The following is a 22,050-nucleotide window of genomic DNA, read 5'->3' on the forward strand; positions in this document are numbered from 1 at the left end:
GATAAATCCCCGTGTTTAAAGAAGCTATCTTTTCCCCACAAACTGTCAGTCTTTGTCTCAATACCATCATGTTTTCTTATGAATAAGGAGTAGACAGTAATAATATAAGGAGATAAAATTCTCTTGTTTACTACATTACACCTATTTCTGTGCAGTGAAACGAGTACAATTGAAGCAGCAGTGTCCTTCATGATTAAAATGCAATGAGACAGTGCTTAGGTTTCAGTGCTCTACATTGTGTAATGTCAGTCTTTTAATAACTTATGATGTGTTATTTCCTCCCCTCCCTCTCCACCCTCTGACTTGAATTGTAGGATTGGATGTTGTCTGTTTACTGAGGACAAAATTGGACTGTGCAGCATCTTTGTTACACTGCCCATGTACACTGTATTTATATGCTTGGGAGCAAAATATTCATGTAACAAATCCTCTGACATTTCATTCTAGGTACTGATTAAAATTTTTGTTTCAAGTTTATGGAGATGGCAAGTTCTCCTGTACTTCCTGAGCTTTACAATTAACAGTTGTGTTATTTATTTATTTATTTATTTATTTACTTTTCATCTTGTCAGGTAAAAAAGCTCCTGTCTTGTTTAAGAAAGAAATGATAGAATCTATGAAAGAAGGTTCAGTTGTTGTAGATTTAGCTGCAGAAGCTGGGGGAAACATTGAGACAACAAAGCCTGGAGAACTGTATGTTCATAAGGTGAGCATTTTCACGTGCACAGCATTCTCTGTTGTGTGAATTCACATTTGTCCTATTTGATAAAGAATATGCTAAAAGTGAGTAGCTGCTTTTGCTGTTTGGACGTTAGTCCTTTATGCTTGCATTTGATTGTGAGACATCTATTTCTTTAATAATTTGAAGATTTTTAAAAGAAACAAATACAGTTGTGTAGTATTTATTAGGCCACTAAGTGAAGAAGTGTTAGTCTTCCAAGACCAGTGATTTGTCTCTGCTTACCTGAGGGTGTGGTCAGTTATCTTCGTTGTGGTCTACCTAGAGATAGCAGTAGCAATAACTTCTTTGACTTGTTGATCAGCTTCTGCAACTGGAGGTTGTAACTGGTGTCACAGGCACAGCTAAAGAGATTTAGACTATGCCCGTGTTTATATCAGTGCAGTCTCTGGCTTAGCTCAGTGTAATTTAAGCTTCAGGAAGTCTTGCCAGCATGAATATACATGCTCCCCTAGAGCATCTGAACCACTTGTTACCCAAACTAGAAGTAACATTGAATTAAGCCATTTTTACCTAGACTTAATTAACTACTTCTTTTTGTTTTGGTCCAGTATTCTTTGCCTCTGAGTTCATGTTTTCTATTCATATGTTTTTCTTTTTTGTTGTTTAGTATATCTGTAACAACTAGGTTCCTATATTAATGTGGGTTAAGGTTTAAAGTAGCACTCTTCCAAGTTTGTTATTTGGTAATAGAAAGGCGTAATACTGTTACTGTTGTGCTGTACCTGTGCAGGCCTGTTTGGGTATAAGGTGAGTCACATGTATTCGGCTTTTGATTTTCTATGATTTTTGATGTTGTTGATTAAAAACTGAACTTATAACGTGTAGGATAGAAACAGGTACCTGCATGAAGAATTTATATGGGGTGCTTTTAGTTGGAAGTGTGAGGCACTACTGAGCTGTGGAAAAGGGCAGCAGTGCAGAACTGCAAATAGTATGCAGAGCATTGCATCAAGGAGCTAGAGTTCCTGGAAGTACGTGTGGATCTTTGCTGTAAGTTGCATATGGAGTGTTTTAAAGTGTATCTGCTTGAGCATGAGGGATTTATGCTAGCTTCTGTTCTCCATGTCTTCCAAAAGCTCAAGAGCCTGATAGCCAAGTGTATTCAAATTTGCTCTCCTGTATAATTGTGGATACAGTGTACGCTGACATAAATATAAACTTAAGCATGCTTCCTGTACAGTTCAGTAGCTCTAAGAAAGCTCTGTTATACAGAAAATTGCCTCCAGTGTGTGCCTTCAGGAAGGACTGAGATAATGCCAAGCACTGGGCAGGATTAATCTGTTAATAGGTTGATTTAAGAAGCAGAGAATGATAGGAGTAGGGAGAAGATAGGCTCTTCTACCAATATGTCCTTCTCTCTTTGAAGAATTGTTGCTAATATAGTTTAGTGTGTTAGATTTAATCACATTGAATTGTAAGTAAGTAACTCTCCTTAAACTAATTTTGTTAGATCTGCAGATAACGTGGAAGAAATGAAACTCTGGATATATATTTCCAGAAGGCCGTGTTGGAAGAGGTACTGCTGCTTTAGAGCTTGAACTAGTCCTTATTCGTTTGCTTGGATCTCTTTCAGGGTGTTACACACATTGGCTACACAGATTTACCGAGCAGAATGGCTACTCAGGCCAGTACTCTGTATTCCAATAATATTATCAAACTCCTAAAGGCTATTAGTCCTGACAAAGAGAACTTCTACTTTGACCCAAAAGATCAGTTTGATTATGGTACTCTGGATCATGTAATTAGAGGAACTGTAGTAATGAAGGTAAGTAAATAAAAATTCCTGTTTTAGCTTGTGTGCTGTTTCCTTGCAGTACATTCAGAGATACTGCATACTGGCAGCACTCAGAGGTGGTTTGCTGGACAGCACAGGCAGTTATATTTGTATTCAGTTGAATATTCTTCTTGTCTTTCTTATGAATGGAAACCTCTTTGTTTCTTTTCTTGTTTAAGCAGATACCTTATGAGTCTACTGCTGGAAAACAGGAAAACTGTTAAATTTGCATGTTGTTTTCTTGTGGTTAAAAACATAATTATTGAGAACGTTTTTGTAATGTTACTACATGACCAGGAAGCATTTTTTTTTTTTTTTTTAATACATATATTCTCTTCATGCAACTTTGTAGTTTAAAAAAAAAAAAAAAAGCCAACAAGAAAAACCAGAAAAACACTTCAGGAAAAACCTGAAAAAAAAAAACCCCACAACCAAAAACCTGGAGGAACTAGAATATTCAGGGTACTCTCAACTCAAGTAGGAAATACTAAAGCAGAAACTGAGCGTGCATTAGTATGGGCTCTCCTTGTGCAATTACATTATGCAGAACACATTAAGCTCAGTTTGGTGGGTAAGAGTTATCCATTTCTGGTGAGTTTTTCTAGATAAGATTACCAAGATTTTGCTATGCATATAAATATCCACTTTAGAAGAGGCTTATGTTGATGTCAACTCTCAGACCATTGAGGGGATGCATACAACTTCTAGATTTGACAGCTTCAATAGTTGCTCTTCTGGGGACCTGAGGATGGGAAGAAATGTAAGACATATGTATGAGACCTTCCTGAGCTCTAGGCGGACTGTGATTACAGTCCTGATCTGTAGCAGAATTAGCTGTTTTCAAGACTTCACTTTATTTTGGTGAGGAGTTTTCCATTTAAGGAGCTTTCCCTGTTTGTTTCAGTTCCTGCTTTCAAGCCCTATGCTTTGTGTCCATCTGGCTCCTATGGACACTATTACTAAAGCATGTTGAAAAATATATGAACCAAGTATATGAGAATGTGTGGTTAATTTAGTCATGATGTGCTGTTCCTCCTACTTTCTAAACTTCTAGTGTAGAAAATGGAAAATATTTCTGTGTCATGCCTCTAAGTTGTTAAGCATTCACAGAGTTACACAATTAAGAATGGTAGACTTGTCGATCCATAAAGCATCTAGCATGTCTGAGTTAACTGTAAATGTCTGTTATCAGGATGGCAAGGTGATTTTTCCAGCACCTCCACCAAATAACATTCCCCAAGGAGCCCCTGCAAAGCCGAAGACTGTAGCGGAGCTGGAAGCAGAAAAAGCAGCTACTGTTACACCTTTTAGAAAAACTATGACTAGTGCATCTGTTTACACAACAGGTAGGCAATTTCTGGAGTTGGAGGATCACTGTAGAGTACTCCTGATTTGGCTAATACTTTTAAGTGACTCATCATCTTACACACTAAATGTAATAATTGACTCAGAGAGCAGTTGATTGGCTGGTATGTCCTACTGGAAAGTTGGTGCTATGTGATTGTCTCTTTTGAGAGGAGAAATAAAATTCTAGAAACTTAACAAAAAATATTAACACTTCAAACAGCACTGACTCATGCTGCATGCATGTGCATGCTTTCTTATTTAAATATCAGTAAAACAGTTAAATTTCGGAAGGACTCTTGCTTGGGATGGTATCTATTTTTTTTTGCAGCAGAATAAACTTAACATCATTATTTTCTTCAGTCTTTAATGTATGGTGTAAGTCTTAAATGTCTACAGTCTTCACTGAAGTATTGGGTGTAGGACACTGTCTTGACAAGCCATTAGCTGTTCCTGTGATTTAGTATCTTGTGCTCATCAGAAGTTCTATGTAAGGTAATTAATGAATTCAGTATTCTTAAATTTTACCTCTCTTCTTCATGTTTCAAGTCTAATGAGTAGTAATACCCTCAGCATGATTACTACTATCTTTGTGTGGAACAGTAGATTGAGAAGAGTAAGTGTTAAGGTAGAAGAACCTTATCCTAGTCTCCTCATCTGCATTCACAACACAAACATCCATGTTATGTTTATGGATTTCTTTTTCTTTCAGAAGAAACCTGAGGAATCTTGTCAAAGACAGTCCAGCTTGTGCTGAAAAAAGTCTGTGCACAGAACTTGATTTTGCTTTTAGCTAAATACTGGACACCTGTTGTGCAGAGTTTAAATGTAGGAAACCTTTCAAAAGTTATAGAAAAGTTTTACTGTGCTTCTCTTCTAGGTCTAGCTAGCATGCTAGGACTTGGCATTGTTTCTCCTAATACTGCTTTCACTCAAATGGTGACGACATTTGGCTTAGCTGGAATAGTGGGATACCATACAGTATGGGGTGTGACTCCTGCTCTTCACTCTCCACTCATGTCAGTGACTAATGCCATCTCAGGTAAGTAGCAGTCATACAGCTATTTGTTCTCTATTTGAAATAGGAACAGCTCCTTTGTGAACTTCAGACAGAAATCTGTTGATTTGCCTTTTGAAATGCCAAACAGTATAGTACTACTTTGCATTACATTCATGAATTGCAAGGACAACTGAAATAAACTGTTTCCAAGAATACGTATATATTTGGTTTCTCAAAAGAAAAATATTGTCTGTTGTTGTAAAAAACTTTTAATTCTTAAGCTATTTGTTTTACTTGGAGTCCTGTAATCTCCCCTTTCATGCAATACTTTTCTTTCTTTATCTCCGTAGTGTTGCACTGAAAGTAACTTCTCTTTCTTATTTCCTGCTTTTCTTTTATTTCCTCTTCTCAAAACATGTACTTTAGAGCTGAGTGAAAATTTCTAACAGGGATCTGTAAGATTGGTGACATTATAAATATTTCAGATAAGGAGAGAAGCTGTCTGTATCTTTGTGACAGACCTCAACTCTGATCTACTTTGACCTTTGAAACGAGTTTATTGAACCACTACTCAGAAATTGACTCTACACTTCTCTCTCTGTACCTCAAAACTACATTCACATGCTGATTATTTTCTTTAGAAATACATTTATATTTGTTAATACAAGATAATTGTTAGTTTAAGATTATGGCCGTCTTTGTTTAAATGCTAGTATGTAGAATAAGGGTTACAATTTCAGTTCAGGGGTATCTGACAGCTGAAAGGAAGCTTGTAAATTTCAGTAAAGATTTTTCTTTTTTAAACAGGACTAACTGCAGTTGGTGGGCTGGTATTGATGGGAGGATCCTATCTCCCTGAGAATGCTCCACAGAGTCTAGCAGTTCTTTCAGCCTTTATCTCTTCAGTCAATATTGCAGGTATGAATTATAGCCTTTTCTTAACAGTGTTTCTGTAATTCTTCTGTTTCTTTTACCTTTAAATGGATAAAATTGGAGTTACTGTACTGGCAATAGGATTGAATAGCACCCATCAATAAAGGGAAAAATAAGCAAAACAAATCTATCAATAGCTAATACGTCTAGCTCTCACTCCCTGTGGTGTAACTTATTTTTTTAAGGAAGGGTTTTAAGTGTGCATTTTTCTTTTACAGTATTACTTGAGTGATGACTGTGTGAAATGTATTTTCCTTTATACCCCAAGATGGTACAGCATTTGACTTGTATCCCTTTTTCCACTTGAGAAATGTAACAGTGGCATGGAAAAAAATTATGCTTGATCTTCAGAAGTCTCAGCTTAATGATACAAATGTGAAAATAAGTCATGTGGCTTAGAAATACTGTTTGTTGGCAGTGTATACAGGCAGAAGGGCAGAGTTGTAAGCTGGCCTATACACTCTTGTCAGCATAGAGTATGAAGCCAGAGCAAGTCTTCCAAGATTTCACACTCCTTTTCAGCAACAGCATCTCACCCTGATTATGGTTTTTATTTCCAGTTTACTCACTTTCTAAAAGTTTAGTTAGTGCTGATTAATAGCTTTGTGCAGTAATATGATTTAACCAAGTACTTGTCTTGTAGCTCGGCACGTACTAAGTTCCAGATTTGATTGTTTTTTTAATTGTTGATTTCTTTTTTTGCTAGGTGGGTTTCTAGTTACACAAAGAATGCTGGATATGTTCAAACGTCCCACAGATCCTCCTGAATACAACTACTTGTACCTCCTTCCTGGTGGTGTATTTGTAGGAGGCTATGCAGCTGCTCTCACTGGTGGCTATAGCATTGAACAGGTAAGAAGATAACTGTAGCACTTAGCTCGCTGTTTCCAGTGTGATATGCTTCTTCAGTACTGACTCTGTAGAGATATAAACAGGACATTAGCTATTAGCATTTTTCACCTGTTCCATAATCCCACAAGGCCAATCTGAAGTTGATTATCTTTTAATTACTGATTCTGCTGATTTTAAAAGCTTATTATTTTCTCAGAAGCTGCAAGTAACTTGTTATTCATTGGGCAGCCTTCTTATATTACAGCTTAAATTGTAAATTTACTATAGTCACCTGCTCTGTGCTCTAGCATGAGTGCAGTTTTGAGCACTACAGTACAAGGACATAAAACTATTAAAGAGTATCCAAAGGAGGGATATGAAGATTTATGAGAAGTCTAGAGGGCAAGGTGTGAGAGGAGGGGCTGAGGTCTCTTGGTTTGTTCAGCTCAGAGAAGAGCATACTGAGTGGAGACCTTGCGGAAGCTTCCAGTTTCCTGATGAGGGAAACAGAGGAGCACATAAAATAACTTGTAAGACATAGAGAAAATTTTAATAAATAATGTGTTTTAATTGGTTAAAATCACATCTCTTCGACACATTTTCACAGTCAAGAGTTTCAGTTACAAGCCATTTGATGTTGTGTAGAAAATGCTGTGTAATAATGAGAAAGTTCCTGATAATATTGTACACTTTGTGCCTCTACATGATGTATGCATATCAATGTTCTTTCTTTAAAGATGATGTATCTGGGCTCTGGCTTATGCTGTGTTGGTGCCCTAGCTGGTCTGTCCACCCAAGGAACAGCTCGTCTTGGAAATGCTTTGGGAATGATTGGTGTTGCAGGAGGCTTAGCAGCAACTCTAGGAGGCCTTAAACCTTCACCCGAATTGTTGGCTCAGATGTCAGGTGCAATGGCACTTGGTGGCACCCTAGGTATGTATATCATTCTTTAAAATAATGAATATGTGTTCAGCACCTACATTTATGTAAGCTCTAGATATACCATATTTTGTGTAGGTCCGGTGTGTTGACTGATTGTGGTGGTTTCACCTTCATGGGTAGCTGAGCTCCACCACAGAGCTGTCTTGCTCCTCAGAAGAAAATACACTGAAAGACTCAAGCACTGAGATAAGGATGGAAATCACTCACCAGTTATTGTCACAGGCAAAAACAGATGCAGCACTGAGAGATTAATGTAATTTGTTGCCTATTGCTAGCAGACCAGGGCAGTGAGAACTGAACAATCCCCCCACCCCCATCTTTCCTGCCTCCTCCTGCTGAGTGGTCCAGGGAATGGGGGTCAGTCAGTAATGTGATGCTTCATCTCTATTGTTCCCCCACGGTCACTCTCTGCCCCTGCTCCACACAGTCTGCCTCCCACTGGATTTCATCCATTCTGAACAGAACCTCATGGGCTTCCTACAGGCTGCAGCTCTCCAAGCACTGTGGCTCACAGGGCCCATGCATTAGGCCCTGCTCCAGTATGACTACACACAGGTGGCAGCTCCCCCAGCCCACCTGCTCCACTACAAGCTGCTCCTCACAGGCTGCTTCTCTGGCCTGGGGCTACTCCTTTGTGGATTCTTCACAGGCTGGGGTCGCCTTCATGCTGCATCTGCTGCTGCTCTGTGGCTTCTGGTGGAGATTTGCTATGTGTGATGCCTGTGGTCTGTATGGGGCCATGCTGTTTCACTGAGGGCCTCTCCTGGGCTACAGGAAATTATTGCTCCATGCCCGGAGTACCTCCTGCACTAACCTTGGTGCTTGCAGGACTATTTTTCTAAGCTTCTCTCCCAGCTGCTGATGCACAGTAGTTTTTGCCTTTGTTATAGCTGTTCTCCAAGATCACACCCAGTGTTGCTTATGGCTTGACTCTGTATAAAAGGGTGGGGGGAGCTTACTTTAGCACAGGGATTAGATTTACCTGGTCTTCAGAGGTCCCTTCCAACACCTTTGATTCTGTGACTTGACATGAGGCAGCTGTGAGCAGAGCACAACAGACCCCATGCCTGCAGAACCCTGCTAGCTAAGTATTGCCACATAGGTCCAGTTCACTATCTTACATCTATTGCTTGTTATTTTGCAAGTATGTGAATAAAAAATTACAAGTCTCAGGACAGTTTATTAATGGATCAAGAGAATGATGGGGAGACTGGTGGAAAGCAGGAGGGCATCATTTGTGATAGGGAATGTGAGCATGCAGTAGTGCTGAGTGGATGCTGCCAAATTATTTTTTTTATACTGTGCTTTCTCCACAGAAAATTCTGTATTTCTTAATTAAGCATCCAGAATGTGTGCTTTAATTGGCTTCCTAGTTTATACAGTATCCTTCCTGCACAGAGTAAATGCGTACAGCTTTCTATTGTCACGCTCAGTGATTTCTAGTTCTGAAGTTTTTTTTTAACAATAACAGTTTCGTCTTTACCATGAATTCAGTGGACAATGCAATGATGCATCAACTTCTAATTTCACAGATCGTGTTCTTAAGAATTCCCTTGTGTCTTCAATTCTCAATAGGTCTGACAATTGCTAAACGCATCCAGATTACAGATCTGCCTCAGTTAGTAGCTGCTTTTCATAGTTTGGTTGGTTTGGCTGCTGTGCTCACCTGTGTAGCAGAATACATGATTGAGTTTCCTCACTTTGCTACGGACCCAGCTGCAAACCTGACTAAGATTGTGGCATACCTTGGAACGTACATTGGAGGAGTGACTTTCAGTGGCTCTCTTATTGCTTATGGAAAGCTGCAAGGTGAGACGCTCCATTCATAGCTAAGTATTTATTGAAGGTTTTGTTTTTTTTTTTTCCATATGGATATAGTTTTGACAGTCCAGTGTGTAACTGGAAAGAAAGCTTACTTAATTCTGTTCAATCTGGTGTTTTCTTTTTAATTATCTTCTTTCTTGTGTACAGCTTTATGAATGGTTTCCTTTCAGTGTTTGGACATATTACCTTTATTAATTACCAAATCTTGTAAGCATTCGTCAGCTCATCTTGTCTAGAGTGTAAAATCAGCTGTACCTGACAGAAATTATATATATATAATTATATATATAATAAATATAAATATATATTTATATATAATATTTATATATTATATAAATATATATTATATAATACTTATATTATACATAATATATATATGTGCAATATGTATAATATATATAATATATATATATGTCCATACTTTGTGCCTCTTAATGTTTTAATAAGTGTTCTAAATTAAACACACACTATTTCCTGATTCTTGTGCATGTGAGTGTTTCCTTATTACATTTATTTTTGATTTTGTAAGGGCACAGCTTTTGAGAGACAGATAAGAATTGTCCCTTAAATCTTCCAGCCAAGAGCTTCCTATTGCTAATCCTTCTACAACCTTGCAGTAGTTTCTTTGGGAAACATCTGTTTACTTTCTTCAGTGTTTGAGATCAGCCAATGAAGGAGGAAGCGTATCATGGATGAAAAGCTGTGTTCTGTAATAATCTTTTGAAGGTTTTGTCAGTAGCATGTATTCTGCTTGACTACTTACCAACTTATTCTGATTTCTTCTTCATCTTCTTCGTCTCTGTCTCTCCTGTCTTCACACGCTCCTGCTGATGGGTACATATGTACTTGATGACCTCACTGCCTTTACTTTTCCTCTTCCATTTTCATGCTGAATAAATCAACGTCATCACAATAAGCTTTTCTGTACTACTGAACTTGTTGTTGTAGGTTGCACTCTTGGCTTCCATGTCCCGAGTCTATCCGTTCTTTATTTTTTTTTTCTTGAGACGCTTAATTAGTAATTATGGAAAGCAAAAGTAATTTGAGTTATTTTTAGTTTTTGCTGCTGTATTTTAAAAAAGGAAAAAGAAAACCAAAACAGTCACACAAACAACTGAGAAACAAAATGCGAGCTGTGGTAAAAATAAGGTTATGTTTGTCATTTTGAAATTAGTCTCAGAAATACCTCAACCTCTTTTCCTTTCAAGTCTCTGCCGGTTTGGGAAGCTGTGGGGAAGCCTGTGTAGCTGAGGGTACTGGTGAATTTAAAGCAATTGAAAGCAGCAGTGTGTGTGGTCATCTGTTTTTATTATCAGTTTTTGGAGAGACTGGTAGTGCTTGTAGTAAGAAATTCTGGCTAGGAGTTTGTTATGGAGCTCCGTAGCGTATAGCTTGCAGAGGCTTGGAAAGCAGAAATATCAAAACCAGAAAATAAAGTATTTTTGAGAGGAAAATATATCTTTAGATTGATTTTTCTGAAATGAAGAAAGATTAGGAAACACAACAAGTGTTTAAATGGGAGTATTTGAGAATCTACATGTGTTGCGGTCCTGAGTCTGCACAGGGTCTGAGTTTCAGCTTTTCTTTCCACCCCCTTTATCCTTCCACTTCCTCTTCACTCCCAGCTCCTACAGTTTTCTTTTGTTGAGCTATTCAGTCTTTTCTGAAGCAAGAGACAAGACTGTGCACATATGTATGTCGATCTCTACACATTAATCTGATCGTAGGTATCCTGAATTCTGCGCCTCTACTCTTGCCCGGTCGACATGCGCTGAATGCAGGGTTACTGGCTGCCAGTTTTGGCGGAATGATTCCATACATGATGGATCCTAGTTATACTACAGGGATTACTTGTCTTGGTTCTGTGTCAGCTCTCTCAGCCATAATGGTAAGTTGGGGAATTATAGAAAGTAGAATAAGTAAAACAAGGAGTTTGTTCTCTAGCTTTGCAGATTTCCACTTAATGATTGTATTTTAGCATGCTGAGTCACCATTATCTTATGTAGTACCTGTATATTAAATTTCAGTAGTAAATACTATCTGACTTTCCAAAATCAAGCTGTAAAACAGAACTTAACAACTTTATATGAATCATATGACAAATTGATATTTTAAAATACTTTCAGAATGTTCATCTTTAAAAATCCATGGAACTGAAGCATTGGTTTTGTGAGTAAAGATATGTAAGTAAACACAGATAAGGACAGTGGAGCACCTTCTTGTCATCCAGCATGAGCTTGATTTCTTTTATATTGAAAAGACACAAATTCATTATTAAATAACTTTGCATTTATTTTTTTCAAAGCTGCAGGCAGACTCTCCTTTCTACATGTTCTCTTTAGTCCTAGCTTATGCTTTCCTTTTCCAGGGTGTCACTTTAACAGCAGCTATTGGAGGTGCTGACATGCCTGTAGTTATTACTGTGCTGAACAGTTATTCTGGATGGGCCTTGTGTGCTGAGGGCTTCCTGCTGAACAACAACTTGCTGACAATTGTTGGTGCACTCATTGGATCCTCTGGGGCCATCCTCTCTTACATCATGTGTGTGGTAAGAAGTGAGCAGAAATTGTGCTTTTTTCTGAGTAATGAAAAGCCTAATTTAGAATGTTCAGAAGAAAGATAAGTAATTGGAAGAGAAGGGTGCTAGGTATTTAGAAGTAATACTCCTTTGATCTGAAGAAAGACCTACTTCAAATCCTAAAAAGGAAAGACATTGCATTATTTTGGGCATTTGGGATTTTAATCTAAGCTCGAGTAGGTATGATTACTTGTTCTCTTGTCACTGTAGTTGTGACACTTTACACTGTAGTTAAAATTAAATTAAATCTAAATTATCAGTAGAATGTATTTTGTGTAGTGTCTTCCATAAAGAAAGTGGTTGGAGAGTAATCTCAACTTCCTTTTCTGCAGCGTGGGATGGAGCGTTCTTCACAAAACAGTTACTTTGAAGTACCACTGGGTGGCAGCAAGCTTATACTAATTTGTTGTAAATAGTAGTACATGTGTCCAAGTAAACTTGAACTACAGTTGGTGTAATCATGATGCATTATTAATAGACTTCTGTTTTTTCCTAGATAATTCACACACAGATCTTTTTTCTCTACCTGTATTTCTTTCCCTTCTGTTTTCCAAGACAGAGCAAGAAAACTGCAGCAGCCACCAACCTGATTCTCTTTTGTGTGATTTTGTTTCAGTTCTTTTGCATTCTTGTATGGTAATTGTTGCAGCTGTGCTGCCTTGAAGCTTTCCTATGGTTAGCCCTGGCCATCTTCTTTTACTCTGTCTCTTTCAGTAAAATAATATTGTTATCATATTGGGAGTAAGGAGTAGTTTCAGGTAAGCTTAAAAACATTATTTGTGCAATTTCATGGAGGGGAGTTCAAGTAGACAGCCCCATATAGGAATTTTAAAGAAGCTTTTTCTTTCTTAAGTGTTTTGTATCCACTTATCGAAAGGAAATAGAATTTTGTAGCTCATGGAACATCTGTTTAAATTTAAATACCTGCATTCAGTCAGCAGTTTAGATCATTTCAGTGGAAAGATGTTGCTTACAGGGCAACGCATATTTGAAAAGTATGTTCTTTAAAGTAAATATCAGATTTTTAATAAGTCCTAGTGAAAACAGGATCTACTGAATATGTATTTTCCCCCAGGCATGGTCATCATATAGCTTAATATCTTTTCTCTAACTTCTGTCTTTTATTTCTAGCACAGAATTTTGTCATACTTCCCTAGGAAACACTAGGATTTAATTAAAAAAATATAACAAAACTTTTTTTCAGTGACAGAAGGGTTTTACTCTATGTATTTCTCAACCTTTAGGAAATTGAGTTTTTTAGGTAATATTCTAGATGCCTTGCGCTACTTCACATAGGCTAAGACAACTAAAGTTGATTAGCTGGTAAAAATTAAAATCAGTTTGTATAACTTTGTACAATAAATAGAATAAGATTTTTATGTCCCAACATTTTTATTTTGTGTTTTGCTTCATTTAAAGGAAGTGATTGCTTTTCAAGGCATTGTTACAATTAAAGGGTTCAGTAATATTACTTTCCTCAATCTGTATGTTAGGAGGAAAAAATGTTTCAAAATTCCAGTGGTTCCAATAAATCTGCTTTAGGCTGTTGTAACCTGTGCTGATGAAGCAATGTAGTGAAACTCTCCTAGTGCAGATGAGAGGGTATTTGCAGAAGTGTCTTAATGGATGAATGCTTCTTCTTACAATTTCTCCAGTTACTTTTTTTTAAAAAAAAAAAAAAAAGAAAAAAGAAAAAGGAAACAACAAAAAACAACGAAGGAAAATCAACTGTAGCTTATTAACTTGAAATGTGTCCACATAATCTCTTAAAACTGAGTTGGTAAAACTCACCAACATCTATTTGCATAATCTTTTAAAATATTTGCACTTACATCTTACTGATCAGTATTTTTTTTGTCCATCCCCCCTTTGTGTGTATATTTAGGATGAGTTAAAGACAAAGAACTCAGTTCTCAAATAAGAAGGCAAGAGCTTTGCTCCTCACTCTTTTTGTGCATTTTGACCACTTTTTAAAGTGTTAATGCAACATGCCTTTTTTCACAACAGTTGTTTCAATTAACCTTTCTCCCTATTTTTGTGGTGAATAGTTGGTGTTTACAGCTGTAGTTATTAGGATCATTATGCATAGGGATGGAGAATATGCTTCAGATAGGAGAGGAACCATCAGTTGGGGTTGAAGCAGTAAGACAACGGACAGACTGCTAATTTTACATATGCTGCATCCTTATGTATTGCAGCTGTGCTCTTTATGTGGGTGCAGTTTGCTGTGGAAGAAGTTTGTAGTTCTCAGAGATCAAGGCCTTGGCTTTTCCTGGTGTGGAAGCTCCAAGCAGTATTACCTGTGTGTACGCAGTACATAGAGCTTTTTTTTGCTGGTAGTTCTGTTATATGTGAATAAATGCAGTGCTGAAGCCTGCACTTTATTACTATATGTGTGTGATCTGTGGTGGTAAAGAATGTGAATAAGGCTGTTGAAGACTTAAAAACACTATCACTGTGCTGAGTAGGTCATTGCTGCTTTGGTTAATTGTTGCTTAATGAGGTTTTGGCTCACTTTGAAGCCTTCTGTGGTTCAGGCAAGAGTCTGTTGATTTCACGTGTGCTTTATGTGATTTCTCAGACTTCAGATATTATTAGAATCTTTTTCATTTTTTCATATTTTCTTTTTTCTTTTTTCCTTTTTTTCTTTTTTTTCCTTTTTTCCTTGTTTTCTTTACATTGGCCTGGCCTTGCTGCAGCCTTTTAGTTTAGATAAGAATTGAAAGTGTTTTGGTTCTTGTAAGTTCAGTGTGCATCATCTGAGAAGTGTATTCTTCTGTCTAAAACAGTCTTATCAGTTGTAAGTGCTATGGTACCCTAGTCTGTTTTCCTGTTTAAAGGTTTAATATTGTGATACATATCAAAGGCATTGTGCTTTTAGAGGATATGAACTGCTGCCCACTGCAGCCAGTAGAAAATGCCGATTTCACAAAGCCTGTGTTTGGGCTGAGTTGTGTGTCATCCTTGCAGTAGCTGGAACAGTGATAATGTGTAAGGATAAACAGAAGTAGTTCTACAATCTTTTTTGTGCTTATTTGCTGGATGGTGAGTTTCAGAGAGTGGAGCTTCTTGTTAGGCTGTAACAGAAAGCTGTGAGGTTGCATGATTTTATCTATTGGTAGAGCATGGACACTTGGAAGCATACTTTTGTGTGAGGTTTTTCCTCTTGCTCGTATGTGCGTCTCTCTAGATCTGTTCTTAAGTTCTACTGCGGTTTATGAGCTAGCACAGCAAGTGTAGGACACACATGTTTAATTAAAGAAGCAATTTATGCCTGTTCCGTTCTTGCTTCTAAACTATTGTTTACTGCAATTACAAGTTTTGCCTACTTCCAGATATTGCTTTGGGACCGCACTCACGAGGAGACATGCCAGTGAAAGCATTTAGCCAGCGTCTTTTACTGGCTGTGTATCCAGAGATGAATTTTCAGGATGTGTTCTCCTCTTAAAGCTCCTAGTTTAAGATCTGTTGTTTCCACTTGGTGCTCTGTGAGTAAGTTAATGGTCCCCTTTGGTTCCTTAAAGTTTGTTTTGAGTTAGCATTTGGTTAGTTTTGTGTGGCTACTTAGCTTTGTTCTTTTCTGTTGTGATCCTGTAGGAGCTTTGCTTCTGTACTGCCTGTAAGTCATGTGGTTTACATGGAATTCTGTGCTTACATCTTGAATTGCTTAAGAACTTAGAAAAAAGTCTTAAATAATAATAATAATAATGTGAGTGTATATATGAGAACAGCTCTGAAAGTAATGCCTCCTATTTAGTTATGTTCGCCCACAACATCAGAGAGGCAGATGTAGCTGGTATGGCTATAGAAACTGAACCTTCTCACCAGTGTTCCATTTACATTTTGTTTCTGTGTGCCAGATGGCAGCAGAGGGACAGTCTAAGACAATGGTGCTTGACATGGAAGAGCATATGAAGCAGAGGTGTGTTACTGAATTCCTCTGTATGGAAGAAATAGCTCCTTTGACATTAATTGATACTTGCTGAATGTTGATGTAAACCAAACAGTGTATGCAAGCACAGTGAGGTGGTGGGTGGTGTGTTTCAGTGGTGGAGACAGTGACATGAAAGAACCCATGTTCCAGGTGGCCCTGCACAGTTGTCACACCACGTAAGGAAGAGCATCTTGATCAACTCCTCATAAATCAGTGCATTATGATCAGGGAACTGTGTGTGTGGTGCTGAGTATTGGCTTCAGTGTGTTGGAAGTGATGGTGGTAGTGTTGGAATGTCACATTTATTATGCCAAGTGGATCCCATGAATGCTCACACAGGAAAAGAAAGAATACTGGGTGCAAGTTTGTCAGGACCCTATTGAATGTGAAGGAGACAGTTTCCCAGATCCCATTATTACTGGTGATGGACATGGTCACTGCTATGAGCTGGAGTCAAAAAGACAGTTCATAGAGTAGCAATTTTTAAATTCTCTGTAGAAGAAAAAGTTCAAGACACAGCATTCAGCAGTGATGTGATGTGCCCTGTATCGAGGGATAGGAAAGGGGTGGTAATGGAGTTTCTGAATCCTGGACGAAGTGTTGACTCTGACAAACTTGAAGATTCACTCTTCTAGAGTCAGGCCAGAGAAGAAGGCAGCCTATGCATGATGGTAACCCCAGGCTCAGTCTGCTTTGAAGACTGTGAAACATGTTAACAGTCTTGGCCAGACTGTCCTACTGTATCCACTGACTGTATAGTCCGGATTTGGTGCCTTCTGACTCTCATCTGTTTGGATTATTGAAACATGGACTGACACATGGTCAACATTTTCCTGGCAACAGTGCTATTATAACAGCTGTGAAACCCTGGGTCACCTCCCCTGGTTCATATTTTTATGAGTGTGGCCTACAGGCTCTAGTTGGTCCCTGGTGAAAACGTGTAGCTAGTGCTAGTTGCTGTTTTGAAACGTAGTATTTTGCAGCTGAGATTTTTCCTCTCTGAAATTCTACTATTTTGTTTTTGGGATCTGTTGTATTTTCCATAGAAATAGGAGGCATTACTTTTTGAGGAACCTTTATATATGTGTGTATGAAATTTCTGTCTTTAATATATTATCCTTTTATATCTCTCAACTTTAAGAACAGAATGAGACCAATATTTGCTGAAGCTTTTTTTCATGTGTTGTTCTGTTATCTGCCTTGGTGAAATGCTGATTATCTGTCATTGTCTTCGTAGTATTACATGTTAGAAATGGATGTTTGGCTGCTGTTGTTTTAATCAGGGTGCCTGTTTTAAGGACCCTATTCTAAGAAGTTTTGAGTTGTCAGCAGGCAAAACCAGCGTGTAATGACTAATATCAGGAAAGCTTTAATATTTCCAGACATTTCCTTTGTGAAAGTCTACTCTGTTTTTTCTTTGGATTTCATCTTTAGCTGAGCAAAAACCCCTTGTCTTTCAGGCTATGAATCGTTCCCTTGCAAATGTGATTCTAGGGGGCTATGGCACCACATCAACAGCTGGTGGAAAGCCTATGGAAATCACTGGAACCCACACAGAAATTAATGTGGACAATGCAATTGAAATGATAAAAGAAGCAAATAGCATTATTATTACTCCAGGTAGGACATTCTTGATTCATAGCAGAAGGTGTATTGTTAAAACAAATACCTTAAAACAAAACAGGAAACTGCTGTCTTGAAAATAATTGTCTATCACTTAAGTTACTGAGGGTATTTCTTATGCTTTACTTGCTTGATTCTGTATTGCAATTGCTGAAAAACCTGAAAACAAACACCAGATCTATGTCGGTATCCAGTAAATACTGGAATTAAAGTAGACAAATCCCTGAGTTCCATCTAACTCCTATGTTGGCCATAGGCTCATATGATTCAGTGTTACTTTTCCTGTTCAGAGATGTCAGGGATGTCAGGTGAGTTTGATACATACTTTCTTCAGCTGAATGGTCACAGCTATAGTGTTAAATTATATTTTAGCACTGGAATGAGAAGAGTGCTAGAAATAAATGCTTCTTTTTCTGTTTGAGCAAGGAACAGATTTCTGCGAAGCTGAAGCAAGTTATTTTATATCTTGACTGGCCTAACTGTTGTACTGTTATTGGTCAGTACCCTATAAAGAAGAGGTAAATTGCAGTGATCAGACTGAAAAACTCCTCAAGAGTGTATATGTATTTTATATATATACTACATATATATTACACACATGGGTATATAATATAGATATGTATATTCATACATGTTATATATAAAATTTTAATTACAATATCATATAAGAAATATGATAGTTTTTGTGTGGGAAATATATTTAGTATACTTACTATAATTTTCTGTCTATGCTGAAATAACAAATTAGCTTAAAACTTTGGAATTCTTTCAGGCTATGGTTTGTGTGCAGCAAAAGCTCAGTATCCCATAGCTGATCTAGTGAAGATGTTGAGAGAACAAGGGAAAAATGTTAGGTAAGTACTTTTCTTGGTGAAAACTATTACAGCTTTTTTCATTCCCTTAAGATGATGTGCAAGTGTATACTTTGGTTTATTTTTTCTTTTAATCTATCATTCTTAAGCTGGTCTCTGAGTGAATTCCCTTAGGAAGTTATCTCCTCTGTTTGTTACACTGCTGGGGATTAGCTGAAGGGCTGTAGTGGGGATGGTAAGGGATCATTGGCAGGAAATATAGACCTTTTGCAATATGGAGAAAATGTTTTCTTCAGCCAGACTCATGTAAAGTGGAAAAGTGTATCAGGTAGTGAGCAGCCTTTGCACCGAGAACGTAGGGCTTTATTTCCTGGGATAACTTATTTACATTAATGGAAGCAATGCTTCCTACTACAAAGCAGCAATAGTAAATAACATGGATGTAAAATAAAATAAATCAATTCCTATTAGAATGTTTATGTAGACTCCATCCTGGATTAAAAATAAAAAATCCAGTCTACCTTGCCTCTGCTCTCCTGTCTTCTACTGGCAGTTTTCTGTGCTGTGGAATAGCTAATGATGTTCAGTGATTACTGATGAGAAGTGCTGTGCAGATGGTTGAGAGTGGCACCTGTGTTTGGAGTAAGATGTGCTGCAAACAATCTGCCTGTTAAAATTAGATACTTAGCTTGTTAACGTTCCTCCAGAATCCTCAATGATCAATTCAGGTGATTTTACTTTTGCAGCAGAACTTCCAAAGGAAGGATATAGTGCTTGATTTCCCTTTATTTTCTCCAAGCATTAGGGCTGTGGTGTCTAATCTCACATCTGAGATTTCTACAGCCTAATTTGTTTAGAAGGCAGTGGAGACAGAAAGGTCTGTAAACATCTATCATGATTTTAATGTAATGTGATTCTTCACAGAATCACTGTGTTAAAGTGATGCCTCCCCTGAGCATTCTCTTTTCCACGCTAAGGAATCCAATCTTGCTCAGCCTTTGTGTCATGACAGATATCCCAGATCCATAAGCATCTCAGACTTAGTTTTACTGTGCTTCTTTAAGTTTTTGCTTTAGCAAACAAGAGTTATTAGTCTTCTTTGATTGTTGCGTGGATGTTTTTTTGGAGTGGCTGTGACTTTTGCTGTGGATTTATTCTGCTGGTATGTGGCTCCAAAAAGCAGAGAGAATTCTTAGGTGCAGGTATTGGTCTCAAGCTCTTTGCTTCTTCAAATTGCCATGCATCCTAGAGGTACTGAAAATATGGAAAGGTTAGTATTATGCCTCCCTTGCTAAGTGTTTGGTAAAATATTTTCTAATTATAGTAATTTAATATGTTTAAATTAATTAAAACTCAGATTTAATTTGAAAGAATATATTTGGATGCATGCTGGCTAGAAAAACTCATTCTCTGATTTGCATGTGTTAATTTATTAACTGGTGACGCCTTTGGAATCGGTACTTTAGTAAATAATGATTTTTTTGTTGTTTTGATTTTTTTTTCTTCTGTTTTTACAAGCTCTTTGAAAACATTTATATAGGTCATCACAGTATTTTACAGCATGTATTGTGCAAATAAGAACAAAGTTGTTATAGAGTTCAGCAACAACTCTGTAGGTGTTTATCTAGTGTTGCAATTCTGCATGTAACATGGCTTTAAAGAGGTATTTGCACATGCATTCATGAGAAATGAGGGTGCATATTGATCTGTCTTCTTACAGGAGTTATTTTAATTATTTATGTTTCTAGGTTTAGCAAAAACTGTGTCCAGATTACATTCAGTTAGACAAGACCTGCTAGCTGTACACAGAGCCTAGAAAAACCATTTTGGCTAGCACAATGATGGTGTTGTGTGCTTTTGGCTTTCCTTTCTGAGCTTCTGTGTGGGCAAGCTTTCTTTTCTTTTTCTTTTTCTTTTTCTTTTTCTTTTTCTTTTTCTTTTTCTTTTTCTTTTTCTTTTTCTTTTTCTTTTTCTTTTTCTTTTCTTTTCTTTTCTTTTCTTTTCTTTTCTTTTCTTTTCTTTTCTTTTCTTTTCTTTTCTTTTCTTTTCTTTTCTTTTCTTTTCTTTTTTTCTTTTCTTTTCTTTTCACCCCTTCCCCTTCCCCTTCCCCTTCCCCTTCCCCTTCCCCTTTTCTTTTCCCTTCCCCTTCCCCTTCCCCTTCCCCTTTTCTTTTCTTTTCTTTTCTTTTTTTCTTTTTTTTTTTTTCCCTCTTAAATAATCTTGATGATACAGGAGATTGTTGATTTTTGCCTTCTCATGTTGGCCTTGCAAGAGAGAAGCATGAATGAATTCTTGAATTTACCAGCTTATACTTGAAATGAGTCACTTTCAGGAAGGGATCACTGTAGTGGTTACCTAGTATTTTAATGAAATAAATCTGTATTTACAGTCTGTGGTAATTTAGGCCTTTCATCACTTTGCGGAGCTCCCACGGTGTTCATTAAGTGCAGCTGCTGTCCCTCTGGTTGCAATGGGGTTGAAGCGCCTCAGGACCCCACTACACTCACCATCCAGATGTAGTGACACTCTCACATATCCGCTGTGGAAAGGTGCCAGCATGGACATACGATTGTCATCAATTTGCAATGCCCATACTGTGCCAAGAAAAACTGCATCTGTCATATGGTCTTTTTTTGCATCATGGCTCACAATTGGTTTAGACACACTGTTGTTTTCATTTACTATGCATATGGCCATAACGTACGTAGTGAAGAGTGCAGATTATATAATATGATGCAAAGACTTCTATGACTGGGATTTCAATTTAGAAATACAGGAGAGTTTAGAAACTCAGATGGTTCCAGTCATTGCATTGCATAGCTGATATAATCACTTACTTGAGATGATCCTGCAGTAGATCACATCTTTAACGCATTAATACATAGGATCACATTGAAAATTGGTGAGCCTTCAGTGTAGCTTTTCCTTGCTTGGGCAAAACAACAAAACTTTTTGCAGGCTAAATTCATTGGACTTGTAGAAAAAATGCTTGTTCTATAGCTAGTTCTGTTTCCACAAAACTGCAACTGAGTAAATTGTGGAAGGCTCCCACTGTGGTATATTTCTTTGACTACATGCTACTTGTAAAGGTTCCTGCTTGTGAAATTCTGCTTTTTTATATAGCATTCTTAATAATTCATTAGTACTTAAATTATATTCTAGAAAAAAATTATATGTAGAATATTTAATTTTTTTAATGTTACACTTAAATTGCATACATTCTAAAAAGTTTAGTTTTTTCCTCAGCGTTGCATGCCTAAGAATTTTTCTATGAATTTATTTTGATTTCCTGAATACAGAGCTTCTGAAAAGAAATCAAATCTTAGGGTGAAGGAACTCCTAAAACTATGTTTTGTGTGGTCTTTCTAAGACTAACTTATAATTAAGATAGATATGTATATATGTATATATATATACATAAATACATATGTATATGTATATTTTCATTTTAACTTTAATAGTTACTGGGAAATACAGATGACTTCTTTAATACCCTTTCAGATTAGCTGTTAAAATGCTGTTTTTTTCTTTTCTTCCTTCTTAACATTATTTTTATAAGTAGATGTTTTGGAGGGCTTCAGTTTCTGTCCTGTGATGCTGGAGAATCTGATTTTTTTAAAGAAAAACACATGGAAACACTTATGGGTTTCTTATTTATTTAAAAATGTGTCGGATGGATTTAGTGTTGAATCTGCATTTTTGAATTTTTATTT

At 37.2% G+C, this 22,050-nt stretch overlaps 1 protein-coding gene across 7 annotated transcripts in view; it reads left to right on the top strand.

The window, feature by feature from the left end:
* The window catches only part of NNT (nicotinamide nucleotide transhydrogenase), a 44,388-nt gene that overhangs the window by 14,206 nt on the left and 8,132 nt on the right, over nt 1-22,050 (top strand). For 6 of the 7 annotated variants that reach the window (XM_015848654.3, XM_085529574.1, XM_085529572.1 and 3 more), the window contains exons 8-19: nt 573-706; nt 2,316-2,507; nt 3,709-3,862; nt 4,741-4,902; nt 5,668-5,778; nt 6,500-6,645; nt 7,362-7,557; nt 9,142-9,375; nt 11,118-11,278; nt 11,759-11,938; nt 17,363-17,522; nt 18,298-18,379. In XM_015848654.3, coding sequence (XP_015704140.2) covers nt 573-706; nt 2,316-2,507; nt 3,709-3,862; nt 4,741-4,902; nt 5,668-5,778; nt 6,500-6,645; nt 7,362-7,557; nt 9,142-9,375; nt 11,118-11,278; nt 11,759-11,938; nt 17,363-17,522; nt 18,298-18,379 — 1,912 coding nt within the window. Of the gene's footprint in view, nt 1-572; nt 707-2,315; nt 2,508-3,708; nt 3,863-4,740; nt 4,903-5,667; nt 5,779-6,499; nt 6,646-7,361; nt 7,558-9,141; nt 9,376-11,117; nt 11,279-11,758; nt 15,461-17,362; nt 17,523-18,297; nt 18,380-22,050 lie in introns of all 7 variants that reach the window. The other variant, XR_014939634.1, reaches the window with a different exon arrangement.

Source organism: Coturnix japonica, chromosome Z (genome assembly GCF_054131305.1).
Source record: "Coturnix japonica strain WE chromosome Z, WE-NBRP24, whole genome shotgun sequence".
Taxonomy (NCBI): domain Eukaryota; kingdom Metazoa; phylum Chordata; class Aves; order Galliformes; family Phasianidae; genus Coturnix; species Coturnix japonica.